The sequence below is a fragment of the Triturus cristatus genome, chromosome 3_1, assembly GCF_964204655.1.
Source record: "Triturus cristatus chromosome 3_1, aTriCri1.1, whole genome shotgun sequence".
Taxonomy (NCBI): domain Eukaryota; kingdom Metazoa; phylum Chordata; class Amphibia; order Caudata; family Salamandridae; genus Triturus; species Triturus cristatus.
The window spans coordinates 828411273-828431701 of NC_140583.1; the positions used below are offsets into that span (position 1 = coordinate 828411273).

General features: G+C 45.6%; 1 protein-coding gene across 2 annotated transcripts in view; it reads right to left on the reverse strand.

The window, feature by feature from the left end:
* Window positions 1-20429, reverse strand: part of PLEKHA3 (pleckstrin homology domain containing A3) — a 290840-nt gene that overhangs the window by 106296 nt on the left and 164115 nt on the right. For both annotated transcript variants that reach the window (XM_085645207.1, XM_085645208.1), the window contains one exon: window positions 10907-11071. In XM_085645207.1, coding sequence (XP_085501333.1) covers window positions 10907-11071 — 165 coding nt within the window. The remainder of the gene's footprint in view (window positions 1-10906; window positions 11072-20429) is intronic.

A 20429-nucleotide genomic window follows, 5' to 3' on the forward strand; every position in this document is an offset into this window, starting at 1 on the left:
GTATTGGGGCAGGGTGGGCTGAAAGGAATGAGACATGCCTGGGGCACACAAGGTGTTCCTTGCATAGTCCAGTTCAAACCGGCGCTGGGGCACTCCAGCCCCAGCTCTGGCGCGAAACTGGACAAAGGGAAGTGGGTGTAACCACCCCCTCCCAGGTCCCACCCATAAGGCGTGACCTAGCAGGTATCCCAGCCCCCCAGATTAGTATAAGAGTGGGAGTTGGGCCTCAAGAGATTAGATTATCCTGAACCTGCAAAACTGAACAGAAACTCTGGACCTTCGACATTCGACGAAAGAAGAAGACTGAAGAATCTCCCTTGTAGCCAAGGAGTGGCTACCCTGTGCAAACAGGCACCATCAAGTGACTACCCTTTGCTTTGTGAAACGTTCGACGAGGAACCGATTGCAGAGCCCGACCAGAGCCTTGATTTCCAGACTTCTCCGACCCTCATCCACATCTGCAGCAGAGCTGAGATCCGTGGAGGCGACGAGCGACGTGGGACCGGCTACCTGGGAAAAGTGGCTAGTAACTTACAGCGCAGCTTCTGAGGTACCCTCGAAGTTGTGCACCGGGGATTGAGAAGCCCCAACCCCAAGCACCATCTGCACCGAAGACCAGCCCCCCACACTCCACGAGTCCTGCGTGGGGCCCTTCAGCATTTTCCTGCTTGCCGCGTCTGTCCGGTTGCTTGCCCGCTGGCTAGTGGCCTTTGTGACGACGCTCCCTGAAATCTTCTGCGCTGGTTTGGCTCCTCCAGACTGGCTCCCGCTTCTCTGCAAAGAAGAAGCACCCCAGACCTTCCTGGTCTGCACCAGAAGCAAGTCCCTTGTTCTTCGTGGGTTCCGCTTGCCAAGGCTTGGTGAGTCCTAGTCCAACTTCGACGCCGCCGACAGCAAGAGCCTTCGTGGGACAGCTCGCCTCCTGGTCCTGGTCGTCCTCGACGCTTCCTGGTCCTCCTGGCTGCAGCGACAAGCTTCACCTTCACCTGCAACTCTTCACGACATCGCCTGGTTCCTTCCTGGTTCCACGTGGTCACTGGCTAGTGACCTTGACTCTGTCCCCTCTGCTTGCAGGTTTCTTCTCTTCTTGATCCCAGGCTTGGGATCCACCGGACACTCTCTCCTGACTGCCTGTCAGCATCTTTCTTCAGGCATCCATAGGAGTCGACGACGAAAACGACGCATCTTCACCCCTATGCACCCGCAGCCTGTGGGCTAGGTAACTTGGGTACTCCGGTGCTCATCAGGATAGTGACTATCCTAGTGTCTAGTTTTCAAGTCTCAACTTCCTAGCTACTCCGGAAGTGTCCTAAATCTATCTATTTCTAAACTGTAATATTGCTATTGACTTTTACGCATTACGCGTGAGTGTTTCCACTCTGCACACGAATCCCGTGGGCCTCCCACTTCCTAACTAACGCTAGTGTAGTGTAGCCCCAGCGATTCCCTAGGCCTAGGCCTATTCTATTTCCGTGACAGTGGTTCTTATACCACTTCTTTAGTATATGGTTTGCGTGGCCCCTAGGGCCTAACTGTATTACTTACCTGTGTGACTTACTGTATGCATTAATAAGACTGTGTTGTACTTACCTCTAAACTCATAAAGAGTGCTGAGGGTTTGCTTAGAATAAATACACTTTATTTTATATATATATCTGTTGTGGTGTCCTTTCATTTGGTATTCAAGGGATTATATATGGTATCACAGCTGGCTTCACATGCCATTCAGAGTTTAGCCTAAGACTGCTCTTGTCCATGCTACCACTAGGATAGCTGGTCTATAAGGTTGACTTTACAACCAATCACCATAAGGGTATTTGGACTGATATAAGGTGTACACTATAACTAGTGACATCATACATCAGGCCAACTTCTCACAGACGCGACGAACCACCTCCAGATTGAGCCTCCACTCGTGGTCGGCAGAGAATTGCCGACAGACTGTCTGCACGCACGTTCAGAACTCCGGCCAGATAATTTGTCATCAGACAAATCTGATGATCCAGAACCCAGGACCAGAGACACAGAGCCTCTCTGCAGAGACAATGCAATCCCACTTCTCCCTGCTTTTTGACATACCACATCGCGGTAGTGTTGTCTGTCATGTCTTGAACCGACTGACCGCGAAGGGAAGGGAGGAAGGCCTTGAACATATCGCCCGCAACTTCAAAAGGTTGATGTGAAGCAACCTTTCCTCTGGAGACCAAAGACCCTTGATCTCCAGATCCCCACCCCACTCTAAAGTGGATGCATCCGTTATCACTTTGGCCACCGATAGAGGCAGATGGAAGGGCTTTCCTTGAGACAGATTGCCCTCCACGCTCCACCAAGACAGATCCGCTGCAGCTGCCCTGGAGATCCTCACAGAGTCCCTGAGATCTCCGTTGTGCTGATAACACTGCCTGCGGAGGCACCACTGGAGCGCCCTCATGTGCCAGCGTGCATGGTTGACCAACAGAATGCAGGAAGCAAACAGACCGAGCAGACGAAGGACCTTCAGGACTGGAACGACCGCTCCATTGTAAAACAAGGGAATCATTTCCTGTATGTCGAGAATCCTTTGTGGAGGTGGGAATGCTCAACACACAGTAGTGTCCAGTACTGCCCCTATGAACAGGTTGCGCTGAGTGGGCACCAGGTGAGATTTGGGCACGTTTATCAAGAAACCAAATTTGTACAACAGCTGAGTTGTAACCTGCAGATGATGAAGCACCTTCTCTGGCGACACCGCTTTGATCAGCCAGTCGTTCAGATAGGGGAAAACTGGAATCCCTGACCTTCTGAGATGAGCTGCCACCACTGCCATCAGCTTGGTGAAGACTCGAGGTGCAGTAGTAAGACCAAACGGGAGAACCGCAAACTGATAATGTTGCGACCCTACTGTAAAACGGAGATACTTCCTGTGCGACTCCAGGATCGGAATATGAAAATACGCATCCTGCAAGTCGATCAACACCATCCAGTCCTTCTGTTGCAGCGCTTGAAGAACCTGCGCAAGGGTGAGCATCTTGAACTTCTCCTGCTTCAGAAAAAGGATCAAGATCCTGAGATCCAGGATTGGACGTAGCCTGCCATCCTACTTGCGTATCAGGAAATACCGGGAGTAGCATCCCTGACCCCTTTCCCGCTCTGGAACCACCTCTATCGCACCTTTTTTTCAGTAATGTTAGGACTTCCTCCTGCAGGAGAAGGTGTCCCTACGAGTAAGCACCTTGGCAAGGAGGGAATTTGGAGGGAATTCCCGAAAGGGAAGAGCATACCCATTTTCCACAAGATTTAGAACTCAAAGGTCTGAAGTGACCGATGCCCAATCTTGCAGAAAATGGGAAAGCCGACCCCCCCACATGACCAACATGATCCAGAATGGAGGATCTAGGGCTGCTTTAATGTGGCAAGAGGGAGGGAGGTAGAGGAGGGCTGATGACCTTGTGGACGACCTCTGTTCTTGCCCCTGTAGGTCTTATACAGGGTATTTTGCTGCTGCGGAGGCTGCCTGTAGGTCCGAAAGGACGACCTCCCAAAACCTCTGTACCTTCTGTAAGAGAAACCTCTAGGCTGCGCCTGCAGGGCCAGAGACTTAGCTGTGGCTTTGCTGTCCTTGAATCTTTCCAAGGCTGCATCTGCTTTCTTTCCAAACAGTCCAGAACCATCAAAGGGTAGGTCTAGAAGTGTTGCCTGCAAATCTGGAGAGAACTCCGACGACTTAAGCCAAGCACTTCTTCTTGTGGCAACCGAGGAGCCCATGATCCTGGCAACAGAGTCCGCAGTGTCCAAACCACTCTGAATAACTTGACATGCAGCTGCTTGAGTGTCCGACAAGACCTCATTAAAATTCTGCCTGTCCTCCTCAGACAATTTAGGAGCCAGCTGTTTTGCAGAGTCCATTAGGGCGTGGATGTAACAGCCCAAAAGACAGGTGGCATTTGTGGACTTCAAGGCCATACTTGCAGGGAGAACACCTTCTTGGCTTACTGGTCAAGCTTTTTTGACTCTCTATCACCAGGAACTTGAGGAAATGCTCCAGAAGACTTCTTCGAACAGGCAGCGTGAACCACCAGGCTCTCAGGAGAAGGATGGGATGTTAGGAAGTCCAGATTGCCTGGAGCCACCCTGTACCTCCTAGCAACAGATTTTGACACGGCTGGAGCCGAAAAGGGCTTACGCCAAACCTCCATAACTGGCTCAGTAATGGCATCATTGAAAGGAAGCGTAGGTTCTACTACAGTGGAGGGAGAATGAAGAACCTCCGTCAAGATATTGGACTTAAATTCAGCCGTTGGGAGCTGCAAGACTAAGAGCTCCGCTGCCTTCCTTACAACTGTGTGGTAAGGAACCATATCCTTAGAGGGAGCATCTGAAGGAGGAGAAAGCTACCATTCTGGGGACATATCAAGGCCACTTGCCTCCCTTAAGTCTTCAAATAAATCATCTGGCTCTTGAAGTTCACCTTCCTCCATTTCTTCTGCCCGATACTTCTGTTCTTCCAAAATCCTCTGCGCCTCCCGCCTGGATCTTATCCTCGGAACCGGCGTCGGAGGCGCCACACACAATTCCAACGGAGCCGGCGTCGAACACGGATCCGGAGGCACAGCTTGAGCCAAACGAGATCGAGCTGACAGAGCCGGAGATGAAGGGAATGGCGTCGACGTCCTCAGCACCGGGAAATGCCAGGACGGCGCCGCTGGTAGGAATGGCATAAAGGGAGCCTGAGCATAGGCCTGAGGAACCCCCAAATTAAAGGCCATTGGACCCATGGGACCCGAAGGTGCTCCAGAGGGGTACATTCCTCTTGTAAAGACACCATACATGGCATTCAAGTAATGCGATGGGTATTGGCCAGGGAAAAGTGGGTAAGGGCCCGATAAAGGCTCAGGCTGAGGCATTACCGGATTCGGGCCAATCGGCACCGACGGTGGAGCCAATGGAGTCGACGACTCATCAGGTACCGGAGCCTCTTCCACCGGAGCCGGAGAATACGTCGGCGTTGGAGATGGAGCCAGAGCTGGAGAACGCTCCGGAGAAGCTGCAGGCGAAGCCGGACAAACAGGTGAAGCCAGATTCGAAACCGAAGGAGAAACATAGTCCTTACGATGCCGAGGAACTGGAGAAGTCGATTTCGGAGCGGTCTCCTTATCTGAACGGCGTCGAGAGCCGTGCCTCCTCTTCTTCTTATGCTTCTTTGATTTTGAATCATGACCCGATGTCGACTTCGAACCCGACCTCGACCTCCTGCGACCTCTCTTCTCCTTCCTCATCTTCCCCATGAACAGCTTGGCCTCTCTCACCTTTAAAGCCTTCGGGTTCATCTTACGGCAGCAAGAGCACCCCTCGACGTCGTGATCCAACGACAGGCTCCAGACACAATCTTCGTGAGGATCCGTGATGGACATATGTCCTCCGCACTCTCTACAGGGCTTGAACCCTGACTTCCTCGATGACATATTCAGGAAAGAAGCAAGAGAAGACCAGAAACACAATCCAGGAATACAAAGTAACTAGACAGCTACGGAGAGTCCCCGAAAACCGTTCGCGTTGACGGCGCAGAAAAAAGGGAACGGACGTCATCACGCCGACGAGGCGCTCTTATGGCTCCAGTGACACCAGCGAAGCCGCGTGCGGAGCTATGCCATTGGGACGTCATCCTCGTCGGCGTGGAGAGCTACGAAAAAATTCCGAATGTTGCTGGCGCAGGGGATATTCACAAGGTGAGGAATCCACTGGCAGATGTTTCCATCAGAAATTGACTGTTTGATAAACTTCACCATACTCATGTTTGTTATGTTGGGGTTTTGTTATTTTTATTTGGTGGGTTCCCTCACCCCCACTCTGCGCTTTTTCATCTTCCCCGCATGTGCGCGTCCTCTGCTGAGCCAGACCTCCGTGTCTGAGACCCATATGCCCCCATACAGGATGAGCATGACCTGCCATCTCGCACCAACAGCGCACTGGCTCACACCGTCCGCATAGATGAGCGTTAAAATCCTAACCCTAAATGTGAAAGGGCTTAACAACCCTATCAAGCGCAGGGCTATCCTGTCCTATCTGGAGAACTCTAAAGCCCAAATATGTTTATTGCAAGAGACACACCTATTGCGCAGCGACATGCACAGATTGCGTTCCAAGGCCTTTCCACAGCAATACTTCTCTTCTCTTCCCACTAAGAGGGCGGGAGTCGCTATCCTCATCTCTTGCACCTTTCCGGGGGTAGTGGGAGAAAAGATAGAGATCAAAGGAAGGCTTCTGGAGCTCTCCGTGAACTTGGGAATGCACACGCTCACGCTGGCCACTATCTATGCTTCTAACGAGGGCCAGGAGACATTCCTACGTAAAGCAGTGGCAGACCCAACATCCTCTCCGGACTGTCAAATACTCCTGGGGGCAACCTGAACATTGTGTCTGACGACCATCTGAACCGTTCAGCGCAGAGACAGACTGGGGCTCTATCTGACAGGTTTGTCGCTAGCACCTTTGCGACAGTGGTTTCATGACTTGGGGTTAGTTGACATGTGGCGCCACTTTCACCCTCACACAACTGACTACACCTTCTATTCCCACGCCTGCGGGTCTTATGCCCGGTTAGACTACGTCTTGGGGTCCCTACTTTCTTTAGCACAGGACTCAATTATAGAACCACAAGCACTATCTGACCATGCGGCTTTAACCACATCTCCACTGTTTCCCCCCACCCCTCGACCATCATACTCCAGGAGACTGAGGGATACACTCCTTCACCGCCCTGAAGTCATCACGCGCTTCACTAAGACGCTCGAGGACTTTCTAGGTGTGAACGATACCCAAGAAACCTCCATAGTATCCTTGTAGGAAACACAAACTAGTGGCAACTTTATAGCCACGCCCTCTGCAGACAAAAAGATGCGCAGGGCATAACGCATTCCCGCTTAATGCTAGACCAGGCCTCTTCCTTAGATAGCCCGATCCGGGTCGAAGAAGTTATCTCAGCTATAGCCAGGTTCCAGCTCCTGAAATCCCCATGTCCGTATGGGTTTACCGCCATTTTTTATAAAACATCCTGCTCGATTTTAGCCCCGATACTGACCCGACTCTTTAACGCAATCAGAGACACCTCCGAAATACCGCCCACTATGCTCCTGGCGTCAGTAGCAGTACTGCCTAAGCCCGGAAAGGATGGCAGACGCTGTGCTTCGTACAGGCCTATATCCTTGCTAAATATCGATTTTAAGATCTTTACTGGGATACTAGCGGCCGGACTGGGCCCGCTAATGCCAGGATTGAAAGACCCGGACCAGGCTGGATTTGCTGCGACCAGATAATGTAGCGACAACACCAGGAAACTGCTTCACCTCCTGGACAAGGCCCACGGTCAGAGGAACGAGTAGCGCTATCTGTCGATGCCGAAAAGGCGTTCAACAGAGTACACTGGCCCTTCCAAGAGACCACTCTGGAGAGCAGTTTGGGATAGGGAGCCATTTTTGCAGGTGGGTGCTCAGTGGATATAGCTACCCCACAGCCACTGTCCAGGTGAACGGCTTTACGTCAGACCCCTTCCCGATTGCTAGAGGTACGCAACAGGGCTGTCCGCTCTCCCCACTGCTGTTCGCTCTCTTTATGGAGCCACTAGCACAGAGGGTCCGGGAGAATCAGCAGATTAGAGGGGTTCTCTTCGGGGGAGAGCGGCATACCATCAGCCTATACGCGGACGATGTAATCACTACGCTTGAGACCCCCGAGACATCTGTTTTGGCTTTCCTTACCGAACTAGAGGTGTTTGCAGCTGCCTCAGGCTTCCGAGTTAATGTGTTCAAGTCGCAAGCTCTATGGTTTCCTTACAGCCCTCAACCATCACCGCCCTTGAACAGGTGTGTCCGACCCGGTGGGATCAGAATACTATCCCTTATATAGGCATTACACAATCAGTATCCACCTCAGACAGTTTCTTAAATTACGCTCATTTGTTGGCACAGACTTTGGCGGGGTCTGCGACGCTGGCGGACAGTTGGCCTTTCGTGGCTGGGCCGAGTGGCAGCCCTCAAGATGAGCGTACTCCCTAAAATCTTATATCTTTTTCAAACTCTGCCTGGTGAACCTCCTGAAACAGCTTCAGACCGAGTTCTCTTCCTTTGTCTGGGTGGACAAGAAACCACGGATGAGCAGGGACATGAGCTTTAGACCCTCTGGGGAAGGGGGCCTGGGAATTCCCAACCTTGACCGCTATTATAAGACTATACAGATACAATCCTTGCTATAATAGGCTCAACTGGAATCTGAGAAGCAGTGGCTCTTCATGGAGAGTGCACTAGCTGGCCAGCCCCTGTGGAAGATCCCCTTTCTCCGCAGAGTCTCCAGGCCTCCTGGACTCTATGGTTCACTAATAGTGCGGGCCACCTTAAAAGCCTGGGACGCTATGGCTACGCGCAACGATCTTACCACATTCCCATCGCCTCTCACCCCTATAACCAACAATCCCGACTTCACCCCGGGCCTTGATCAGACAGCCTTTGGTCACTGGGACAAGAAAGGCCACAGATCCATAGGGCATTTGTTCGATGTGGAGGGCCCCCTGTCTTTCAAGGTTTTCCGATCCGACTTTGCAATGCCTGAAACTGAGCAGTACCACTATCAGCGGATATGACACTGGGTAATGCAACCCCAGATACGCAAAAGAGCGGAGAGAAGGCTTGCCCCATATGAGCAGTGGTTGCTCTCTAAGCAGTCTACTAAACGACTTAACACAAAACTTTACCATATCCTACGGCCCCCGGAACGATCGACCAAATTTGTGGGGCAGAAACGGTGTGAAACGGAGCTGGGGCGGACATTGACTCAAAAAGAATGGGACAACATTCACTACAGGGCCAGACACTCAGAGCGTAATATATCCAGCGTAGAATCTGCCACTAAGATAATGGCGTACTGGTATCTCACCTCCCCCCAGATCGCATAGGATCGACCCCAGCCACTCCTCGAGTTGTTGGAGGGGATGTGGGGCTGAGGGCACACTGCTTCACTTATTATGGGAATGCCCCACTCTTCCGTCCTACTGGAAACAGATTCTAGACGAGATTGACAAACACTTCGACACCAATATACTTCACTTTCCGGAGTACGTCATTCTGGGCGTCTCTGATAGACTCACATTTCCCCTCAAGTCCCGTACAGGTAGGCAGATGGGAATAGCTTTAGGGGCAGCACTACAGAATATACTGTCTCACTGGGGCACGGATAGCACCCCTACGTTGCAGGGGTGGTTGCACAGGTTGTGGTATGTGCTCGGCATGGAGCGTATTTCTTTCTCACTCCAGGAGATGGGGCCTCTTTTGCGGATCTATGGCACCCCTTTATTGCCCGGTTATGCTCTGAATTCTGCAAGCTCACCCGCCCCAGGTATATGCGGCAGCTGTGCCTTCCCCCGCTGACACAAGATCTGACTCAAGGGGAGGGGCAGGGAGGGTGGGAGGTCAGGACGGTATTCTTGTTTCATTTTTGATGTTCTTTGTAGCACTACGAATGCTTATAGCCCACAATTTAGGCCTTATTGCTCGATGCATCTTGTTTTGTCTTTCAAATCAATAACAAAAGATTTAAACCTAAAAACAGTCAAAGGGCTTTCTTCAAGACCTAGATCCTCTTTGTGAAGTAAAGTACTACATATGGTGTAAAGAGAATTTTTCAATACAAAACCAGTAAATTGCTTCAGTCTGTACCCAACTCCATCCAGTGGAAACCACGGTAATAGGTAGATCTGCCTTTCAAAGTAGATGTTGGAAGGAAAAGTTAACCTAGATCTTTCAATTGTCATATCTACAGTTCGCATCGGACTATCTAAGTGAAGATGGTGCAAAGAACGGGCACTGTGGGTGTGCCTACGTACATGTGAGATTTCTTTATGGTAGTTGTTTCGTTATAGAGTCTGCAGAAGACTGCAAAGGAGACCATTTGCCAATTTCATTGAAATAAAGCCACATTAAAGATACATTAGGTCTACTCCTCAGTTCCAAAATGCTGGCATTTATATGCATCTACCACCTCCAACCAAAAATGTCAACATAAGAGCTAGACGCTTAGTCGGTTGGCAGACGTTAATTTGAATAATTCCCATACCCGCTTCTTTCCTTATCCAGCAGCTTTGCAAGGTGGTTTACTTAGCTCATCTCATGAACACCTAATTGCCCCCGGGTGTAATGACATGGCCTTTATCTTCAGGGAGCACATCAGAGACTATAGCAGGCCTCCATAGGATAGTTTCCAATTGTCCTGCCACTGGTTCATTTCTCACTATCACCTCTGTCCCTGAGCAATTCCTACATTGCCACTCTTGTAGGTGAGTAGATGTTTTATTTTATTTAAAATGAATCTGGAGTCAATGTTTCATCATCCTCCTCAACATGTCAATGTAGATTTGTACTCTGCATCGATTCCATGGTTCCACATAGGATGAATCCCACTTAAAACTTCATTACCTGGAACTCATCAGTGTTATAGCTCTTAGACCAGGCACATTGTAGTTTTTTGTTATATCTTATACACTGGCACTACTTTTATTTACTTTATGATCTCGTACTGGACTTCTTTGCTGATAGGTTAGCACTGAATTATGTACATTTTGCTGATGGGAGCCATGACACTTTGATTATTATTTAACCTTTTGATACTATGTGCTAATATGTTATATTGGAAACAATAAAAAATAGGTTTGAAGAAATGATGGTCTAGCAAGTGTTCAAGCATGCTAAACATACGGCAGGTTTTAGTCTGATAGAATAGTGACCAGCAGTGAAACCGAGAACGTTGGATATGTTCAAAATACAAGGCAAGATCTCTAAACTAAATGAAAAAGAAAGGCAAAGGTTAAACCGAGGCAGTTAATCTTCCGACACACCCAGGTTAAGATTGAACCTGATCATTTATAATCATCGAGCTTACCAACCATTTGTACAGGTGATGGTGACACAGGAAAAATAAGAGGATCAGGATGAGGCAGTTGAAAAATGTCTGGCTTAAACTTGGCATTTGCTATCTTCACACATTCTTCTAACGTTGTGATGAAAGTATTGCAGGTGGCACTAAGCAGGGAGGAAGCTTCATTCATGTTCTAGAAGACAAAAGTGAAGAACTAATAGAAAACAAAAATCAGCAACCTAAAGAAAACAATCCAGTTTGCATCAATATAACTTTTGTAAAACAAACACGCAGATACAGATTTGCTGTGCCTGTGATGCTGTACTTATTGATTTTCACATAAACAAAATACAAACACCAAAAAATACCTATTTGATTGGAACTGCATACTGACATATGTATTAGGCTAGAAGTCAAATATGTATTTCAATTTGTTGGCTTCTTGAGACAGGCTATTTTTATACATAACTCTATAAACGTATCCTATAGCAAGTACAAAACTAAAGTACTAAAATATTGTTCATACTGTCAGTCTTGCAGTAACATATCCATTGACACATTTAATTAAGTAGCAAGATCGAATAAAACTTCTGATTATTAAGTTGATGTGGCTCTTTTAGTGGTATCTCTGCACCTATTAAACAATTTATATCAACACTTTAACCCAATCAAATAATTGAAATAATGTTCTCCATCGTGATTAACCCTTTTATAAATCATTTAAAGATATCATTTTAGTCATCGCTAGCCAACAGAATACCTAAAAGCCTGAAGGGCTTCTTGAACACCTTCCTGTATGAGCAAAAACACAAGTGTCATCATTAATCCCCTCATCATCACTAATCATCTTCATTTGTGCATGCATGACAAAGAAGGTGATATGCACTGTAATCCTGAGGGAGTGAACACCGAGGAAAGATAGGCTAGTGCTTTGTATCTAATTCAGTAATCTTGGTATGCTTTGGAATGCAATCATGGCACTAAGCTGCTGAAATGGCTTCTTTGAAATAGATTTTGCACTTAATACTGGTGATGGCTGAAGGGAGTGTGCCATATGAGTGGCTGGCTGATTTGGTTTTGTGGACCTAAACAGGTCAATCTGATGTTTTGCATTATTTGGCCTGCAGGTCGAAAAACTATGTCACAGCTATCATCCGGTATTGGTGTGTCCAGAATTAGTTCCTCTGATTCTTTTTGGGGTTAATGATGAGTCAAGCCTCAGATGTTTTTAAGTCAACTCAGAAGATGATGTGCCTTTGGAGAGTGCCTTTCTAGGGTGGTCTTCTTTCAGTGTCATAGTTAATTTTTCAGGAACGACTAACTCATCCTTTGAGGCAGGCTTTAGGGTTCATTCAGGTTACCAGAGTAGAGACTGGAAGAGTCTATTCGGGCTCTGTACTGTATTCTTAGCGACCTTGAGGTGGAGGCAGCACTTTTTATTTTTTTAACCTGAGGTGAAGTCTCAGAACCTATGTAAACTACTTTTGATTTCATAACAAAATCATGTTCACACCTCTTGTCTGACAAAGTTAGCTTCTTCCTCCTCTTATGTACTTGAGAAAAATAACAGTCCTCATTGACACCACCCAAGATCACAATGTTTAGAGCTATTTCATTTACATTTTAAATGCTAGCATGCCAAACACATTTCTTTGCATAATTTCAAGAAAGCCGCAGATTACAAACCCAATGTCAATTGGATTGTGCATTGAGGACAAAATCAAAACAACAAATTTTCCAAAGAGGACTTCATTTTCTTATAACGTGGAAGCTGTGTTTATAGGATTTATCTTTCAACGGATCAAGTTGGTGTCTTCACATGGTGAACGTGTTGGTAAAGTCAAAGAAGCTTGGTACAGACTATTCTTATTAACAGCATACAAAATGTTGATTTTCCAGGCGCCACCATGTTTCAAAAACACAGCTACAGACTTTAGCTGCAAATCCGATGATGAAAAAAATCTATAATCTAAGAGGCTGGGTTTCGGCTATGTGATAACAATTCATACAAGAACTCGAAACTCAATCTTTGAAGTACACAAGCTGTAAAGGTCTGAATGCAACACCAGCCAGCAGGAAAGCAAAGCATATGATCTACAATACATGCTATAAACATCTCCTATTCGACAAGCACACCAGTTTGTATTTGCTTGTCTAGTTGATTAAGATTCCTTGTCACCAGGATATCAATTTTCCAGACATGATCTTCCCTTAAACAAATCAGTGTGCCCTGGGACATTTTACCTTGATTTATTTCAACAGAACAAAATGGACTAACAAACCTGATGATTATTCAATGGAAAGTACGTGACTAATCGGTTATACGAGTGACACGTGCCATATGTCATGGGGAAAGGTGCTTCTTAGAGTGTGTAGGCTTCTTTGTGGGTACTATTACAAATGAGGGCAGTGTACCACAATCATAAGGGTAATTTTAAAGAAGAAATTATATTTTGCCAGGCCAGAAGTGAAATCTCCTTTGTGATGTCAGGTGCGGACCAATATCTTTACAGTCTGAGAAACGCATTGACAATGCAAACAGAACTGGATTTGTTTTTAAGAGTATTTGTTCAATCATTTTTCTGTGTGCTTGTGTTTCTCAGGGAGTAAACTAACATGAGAATGAGTCAATAGATGGACAAATTCAGTCATTTACCAATTGTTGATAAATGAATGTATTGGTAAATCACTAATGATCCATTGTTAAACATTTAGGTGCTTAAGCATTCACCTTTACAAGAACTCACTTATCCATGAATCGATAAACTCATTCTCCTGTCCTCCACTGACACAGCTACATAACCACAAGCACCATTACATGAAGAAATGCTACATTCTCTAAAAAAAAAAACATTTTTAAATCAAATACTATTGTTATTGTCAATGCTTGTTTTGCATTGTACTGATCTTTCGTCTAGTCCCCAAGTCTCTATGCCTGCCCCTTTCAACCTGTCCTCCCATATCACTTTTTCAATGTTGAGTATACCCATAAGAGTGCTGCCTTTGAATAGGACTGATTAATGGTTACTTTGTAAGGCAAGAAGTTCTTAAAAAGATTTTGCTTCTGTAGGAATTTCTATGGCCTATCAAACAAAACTGTTGCTAAAAGTGCTTGGATACGGTGGGAAGTCTAACGAAAATCCTCATACGTTGACCAATGATCAAGCTAAATAACGAATAACAAAAAAAGATACCAAAAAGAACCCTCTATAAAATGTTTTATTAGTTACCTAGTTTTCATATTGTCTGATAATTGGTTCAATCCAAATTAGTCCAATATAAACTAATCCAAATTAAATCCACTGGAAACTTCTCCCCTATCTCAGTCATGAAGTCCCTGAAGTGCATGCTCCATAAAGCCATATCAGCCCAAGCAGGGGAAAAAGCTGACTTCTTGACATTCACATGACCTAGACATGCTATTAATCACTGAAACTTGGATATCACATCCTCTCCGCCTTAATTTGGCATAATTATTCCCACAGGCTTCTCCATCTTCTGAAAAAATAAACTACAAAAACTCAAGGTTGTATCGCTATAATCCATAGAAACACTTGGAATTGCATTGAAACTGATGCTCCCCTCCTTTCCCGCCTTCAAATGTCTTTCCTTCAGCTATAAACGAAACCATGAACAAACATGCTGCTTCTACACCATTTATGGCCCATCAGCTCCTGATTTCAATGATCACTTTGAAGAACTTACCATGCTCATGTAGCTACATTACACAACAAATAACTTGAACAAATATCTTATTAAGAGACCTCAACTCTAACATCCAAATTAGAAGATTAGTGCGATGACACAACCGCTCTCAAATACTCACTACATCTACTTACTCAAAGGGCAACACACTTGACTTTATTATTGGCAATCATGACCTTGCAAGACCACCTAATTCTAGACTGGTCAGACCATCAGCCATTCCCCCATCCAAAGAGGCCGATCCAATGCCACTAAAATTTGGATAAAATCTCTGACAAATCTCCTGATGGACACACTCTTTGAACATCTCAAATTGCGCTCAATCATCAACCCTACAGATCATCCCTCAGAGCGCCTCACCAAATAATACAGACTTGACTCTCTACTATGAATAATATCAATGAGCTGACCCCGATGGATTGATCCGTATTTTGGAATCACGGAACTGTCAGCCTTTGCCTACTGTCGATCAGGACTCCTCTCTCTCTCTTGAATTTGACTACTAGTTTACCCTTGTGTGCTCTTTGCAGTAAGCCTCTATTCCTTGTTTTTGGTTAACATTTTTCTTATTTATGTTTTATTTGTTAGCCCTTATTTCCTATTATGCTTGCGCTTTTCAGAATTAGGTCCTGTCCTGGGTTTTCAACTCTCTTCATTGTTCCTACATCAGGACCCTGCTGTTAACTTTGCTCGCTCATTCTGAAGTCCAGGTATCGTTCTATTCCTTCTCTCAGATTATTCCTCTGTATTTGGAGCGTTTCTCTTGTTTAATTTTCTGGGCAGGGACTATTGGCACTTTTCAAGTGAATTCGCATTGATGGAAATCATGCAGTACTTTCACCGTGCACATTCTATATTTCACTCTTTGTGGCATGAGGTGATAGATTGTTTCTTTTCTATCTTCTGCTTTTTATTGTTCACGCAATTTTAGTGTGCACCAGCCTCCCGCTTACACATCCTTACAACCTTTTTTGAAGCTGTGCCTTCTGACTACACCTTTTGATCACTTTCAATATATGCCAATTAATGGCTCCCTGATCCATGTTTTTTCCACCAAACATATCTATTTTGCCAAATTGTTGTTTGTTTATCCTAGGCACGTCCCACGGCCATTGTTTTTGGTAAATGCGCCCTGAGGAAGGGGAGACCCATATTGGGGTCGAACACCGAAACACGCGTCGGCGCTGAAACATCTTCGTGGACCTAAAATGTTAATTGTCCCTTTTCAATCCATTTGAAACTTATTTTTGAATATGTTGATCTGAATTCTATGGATTGCCTGATCATATATGGTTGTTTTCCCATTTCTATTTGCTTAATTGAATGCATATGTTGACCCTGTTAAAAATGTTCCTTGTAATGTATAATTATTGATGTTATTCTTGGGTGGGGACATTGGTCCACTGGATTGTCATTTCTTCATTGGTGATGTATGCATTGGCGGACTCCTGAATCTCAGGACGTGTGAGTATGTGTGGGTATGAATTTGAAAGTCTGAATGGCTGAGTGTTTATGGTGTGGGATGTGGTTTGTTTTTATTATATTTCTATTTTAAAATTGAATATCATGAATTGATAATAAAATGTTGATATGTTTTTGATACTTTAATTTTGGTGTGTTCTTGTCAGTAAGCCAGCTTCTTTGGTGACTTTAAATTTGTGACGTATTGCACAACAAGATTCATATGGGTAGAGAATATTCCTCTTGAGCAGTTTGCTTATTTCCCCTGTTTTTCTCTACCTACATTCTGTTTAAGGAGCCCCCTCTGTTAGAGTGGTAATTTTCAGAAATGTCTGGGTTTGGTAGGTTTCCCCAGGTGGCAGCTGACCCAAGCCCGAAAAGTGCAGCAATGAATAATAGAAGTAGGATGATATAGCGACTTAGCCCAACTCTGCTACCCATATGTATACACAAAAAAAAATCTAAATTGCCCTTCTTGCCAAAAAGATTGGAATGCTTTAGTCCCCAGAGGTGCAAAAAGACTGTTGGGGTCATATAGCAGGTGGAGTCTAAGCCCGGTGTGTGGGCAGGCCACTCCCACAACTTGGAACAATAAAAAAAAAAACTCCCTGGTGCAGAGCTAAAACTCTCTATCTAGTACAGACCAAGATTAAATTTCATGTTTCATTTCTCTTTTATCCTGGCACTAGTATGTCAGAGTAGCAGAAAACAAGGTAAAGGACTACAAAATATGTCTAACCTTTTCCTCAAAAACGCTCACGTTCAGGGAGATGAGATTATTATTGTTACTACAGAAACTTAAATCTGTCATTTCTGGTTAGGACACTGAGGATTCCGTCACCTCACAGGAGAAGTCAAAGGGAGAGGTCACACCAAGGGTCTCCAGAAGGTGCGCAGAAAATCCATAAAAAAGACTTCCCATGAGTCTTCATAAGGTACTTCTCACAGAGAAACAACATTGGAAAAAACTTCCTCAAAGGCAGAACCTACAAACCCCTCTCCAGCCCTGACACAACATCAGGGATATCTTCATAACCTGACAAGGAGGCATCTATGGCAAAAGTGCAGTCCAGTCCAAATCATCGTTAACAACAATTACGATGACAACATCGACAATCACAACCATGTTGACTATTACTGTCTCACCTATGTCGGCCTCATCTGCAAATGGCCTCATCTGCAAATGACCTTATCTACAATGGCATTGTGTAAGACAGTCGTCTGCGACAGCTTCATCTATGACGGTCATCCACGTCTTCATCTACGAATGGCCTCCTCCATGAATGGCCTCCTCCACGAATGGCCTCCTCCACGAATGGCCTCCTCCACGACCGTCATCTATGACAGCATCATCTACGATAGTTATCTGCGACAGCCGTCTAGGACGACAGCCTCACCTACGATACCTTGGCTATGATAGTCTTGTATACAACAGCTTCATCTATGATTGCAGCCTCTATAACGGCCTTGCATAAGAAGAAAGCCTCGTCAACGACAAACATTGTCAACGTCAGCCTAGTTGTCTAGGTCCGCCTCGTCGACAACGATCCCGATGACAATACAAACGACGGAGAAAACACCATAGTCGTCAACAAGAACAAAAGACACATAATCCAATGTCAATAGTTAAGGAGACTAATATGAGGATGTCTACAACAGTCCGCAATATATGGAGAGGCAATATATGGAGCAATTTCACCACTTTGTTCCGCCTCCAACTTCAGAACATGGGTCATGTCCATTTAGCTCTGGTACTAGACTTACAGGGCATGATACACGATTTCTACAAACGCTTTCCTGAGCCTGCAAGGTCACATTGTGTGCGATATGTAAGCATCCTCTGTTGCTCCTGCCACTCTAACAATTATCCCAATGTCAAATATTGCCTTGCTTAACGGAAACAACCCATTCACATTTGGTGATGATAGAGAGAAGGCACACAACCAGTGGATTTGCCACCAGAGGATTTTTGGTGGTTTCTATACCCTTATGGAATGAGCAGCCAAACACTTCCAATAGCAAACTACCAATTGGTTTGTTTTCTTTATGATTTTTAATAGAAAAGCTGTGAGACCCATTTCAATTGTTGATATATCTGGGAAGAATTACAACTCAACTGCACCTAACTAGCAAGGAGACGTTCTCAACTATGTCCAGTGCTATTGTACGGGCTGCCAATTCGCTGGCAATACAGGGCAGGTATAACCATCAGATGTACTCAAACATTGCCACATACATAGAATTTCTGCAGGAAGAAAGGGCGGAAACAAAAAAGATTCTGCGGAGGGGCGAAACGTCCTCATCAAAAAAACGTTGATATTGCTATAGATATAGCTTCAATAGAATTCCATTAAGTGGCAGGATCAGTGGTCCTTAGGCACAAAGCTTAATTCATGGCCACAACATTTAGAACCTGAGCTGCAAATATATTAATATTTTTACCTTACCATTGCGACACTATTTGGCAAGCATGTCGACTACGCCTTGCAAGCAGTCAAGACTGACTCCGACACCGGAAGATCTTTGGGCATATTAAAATTTCAAATGAAACACTCTTGAAAGGGACCTGCGAAAGAGAGACTTTATCACGGAGGATACCAGAGATGTCAGACTTATCAACCTTCTCAGTAGCCCTTTGGCTAGCTTACCTATAGTGAAAACATTCTGGTGCTGCTTAAGCAACCCCGTTGGAGAAACAATTCCAGAATGTTGTCATCTATGGCAGAAAATAACATAGGACCAATAAGTCATGGATCTCACCACATATGGTCGGACATTAGTTCACCCAGATGGCACCCACCTAATCTCCATCTGCTTCAGAACATGATAACCCAAAGGTCCCATAGAGAAAAGCCCACATTCTCAGCAAGGAATTGGCTTCTTTTCTCAGTTTTTTCTCATAGACAAGAAAACAGTAGTGGCAGTCTACCATGGACCTCCGGAAATTAAACCAGTATTTGCAAAAACAATCTTTTTACGTGGTCACCCTACCCGACACCCCATGACAACTCTGAATTTACAGGATTCATACTTCCACATTCCCGCCAAGGCATCAAAGTTCTCCCATGTGGCTTCAAATGAGCTTCTTGCATTTTTACCTACTGGCCCCTGTGGCAGATTTTTTCTGGAATGACGGTCATCAGGTATTCCCCTACCTCTACAACTAGTTGTATTGTATTGTATTGTAATTGCATTTATATATCGCTTACTACCCATGATGAGGTGTCGAAGTGCTTTTGATAAAAGCACTAACGGCATTCCAAGCAAAGATCATCAACTACTCCATCTAAAAAGACACTGTTCCTGGGCCGCATCACCAGATACTGTTCAAGACAAAGACTTTCTATCCCAATACAAGCAGCGAAGGCTCTAGGTACTGTCTCTCGAACTAAAAAACTGAAAAAAGTGCATCTGTTCAATTAGCTTCAGGGCATCATGTCCTCAGGGATCAATATGATCCCTTTTGCATGCATGTAAATGAGAACCTTACAGGGACAGCTACAAAACCAATAGATTTAAACAAAAAAAAAAAAAAAAAATCAGACCTGGTGAACTTCACACAGGTATGATGGAAGGTCTAGTCTGGTGGTCCCAGACCTCCCACTTGTCAGAGGACCTTACGTTCTTACCTCAAATACCTCACTTCGTAGTAACGATGTATGCCTCCTTGTAGAGCTGGGGAAACAGCCATTACAAGGCGGTCATAACCACGCGTGACTGTTACCACAATACCATTACCACGCATATGCCTTTAGCACGCATGGCTTTAGCACGACTTTCATTCTAAAGGCATGAATAATAAAGGCAATTGATATCATAAAGGCGTGGTAATTGCATGCATGGTTCAGTGAGGGCGAGAGTGGCAGGGAACGGACCAGCTTGCAGTACAGCAGTGAAGGTTTTCAGAGTATTTTGTCTTCTGGGCGGGGGATGCAGGTAGCGGTATAATTATGGCACTGGGTAGATTAGGCTGGCGGACAACGCATCTCTGTACGCTGTTGGTACAACTCGCAGTGTGCCCATGAGAGCGAAGCAGGGTCACAATTGAGACTTCAGGGCTGCTGGTGGGGTTTTTAGCACCCATCAAGTAACTGTGCCCTAGCCATCCCTTTGCTAGCACCCCAGTCACATTTCAGCAAATTCCTTGCCGTTCACCATCTGATAACAGCAACATGTAGCTGTTCGTTGTAATGCGCCATTCCCTAAACATGACAGCTGGGGGGGACCGGTGCAGCGCTGTCAGTCAGCACATGCACTAAGAAGCGCCCCATTTACGTGGTTCTTTCCTTTTGCTTTTCTGTGCTTATAGATGCACTGCGTGAAGGCTAAGTGCCGGCCACCGCGCAGTTCATACCGTGGCCACGTTATTATAAAAATAGACTTTA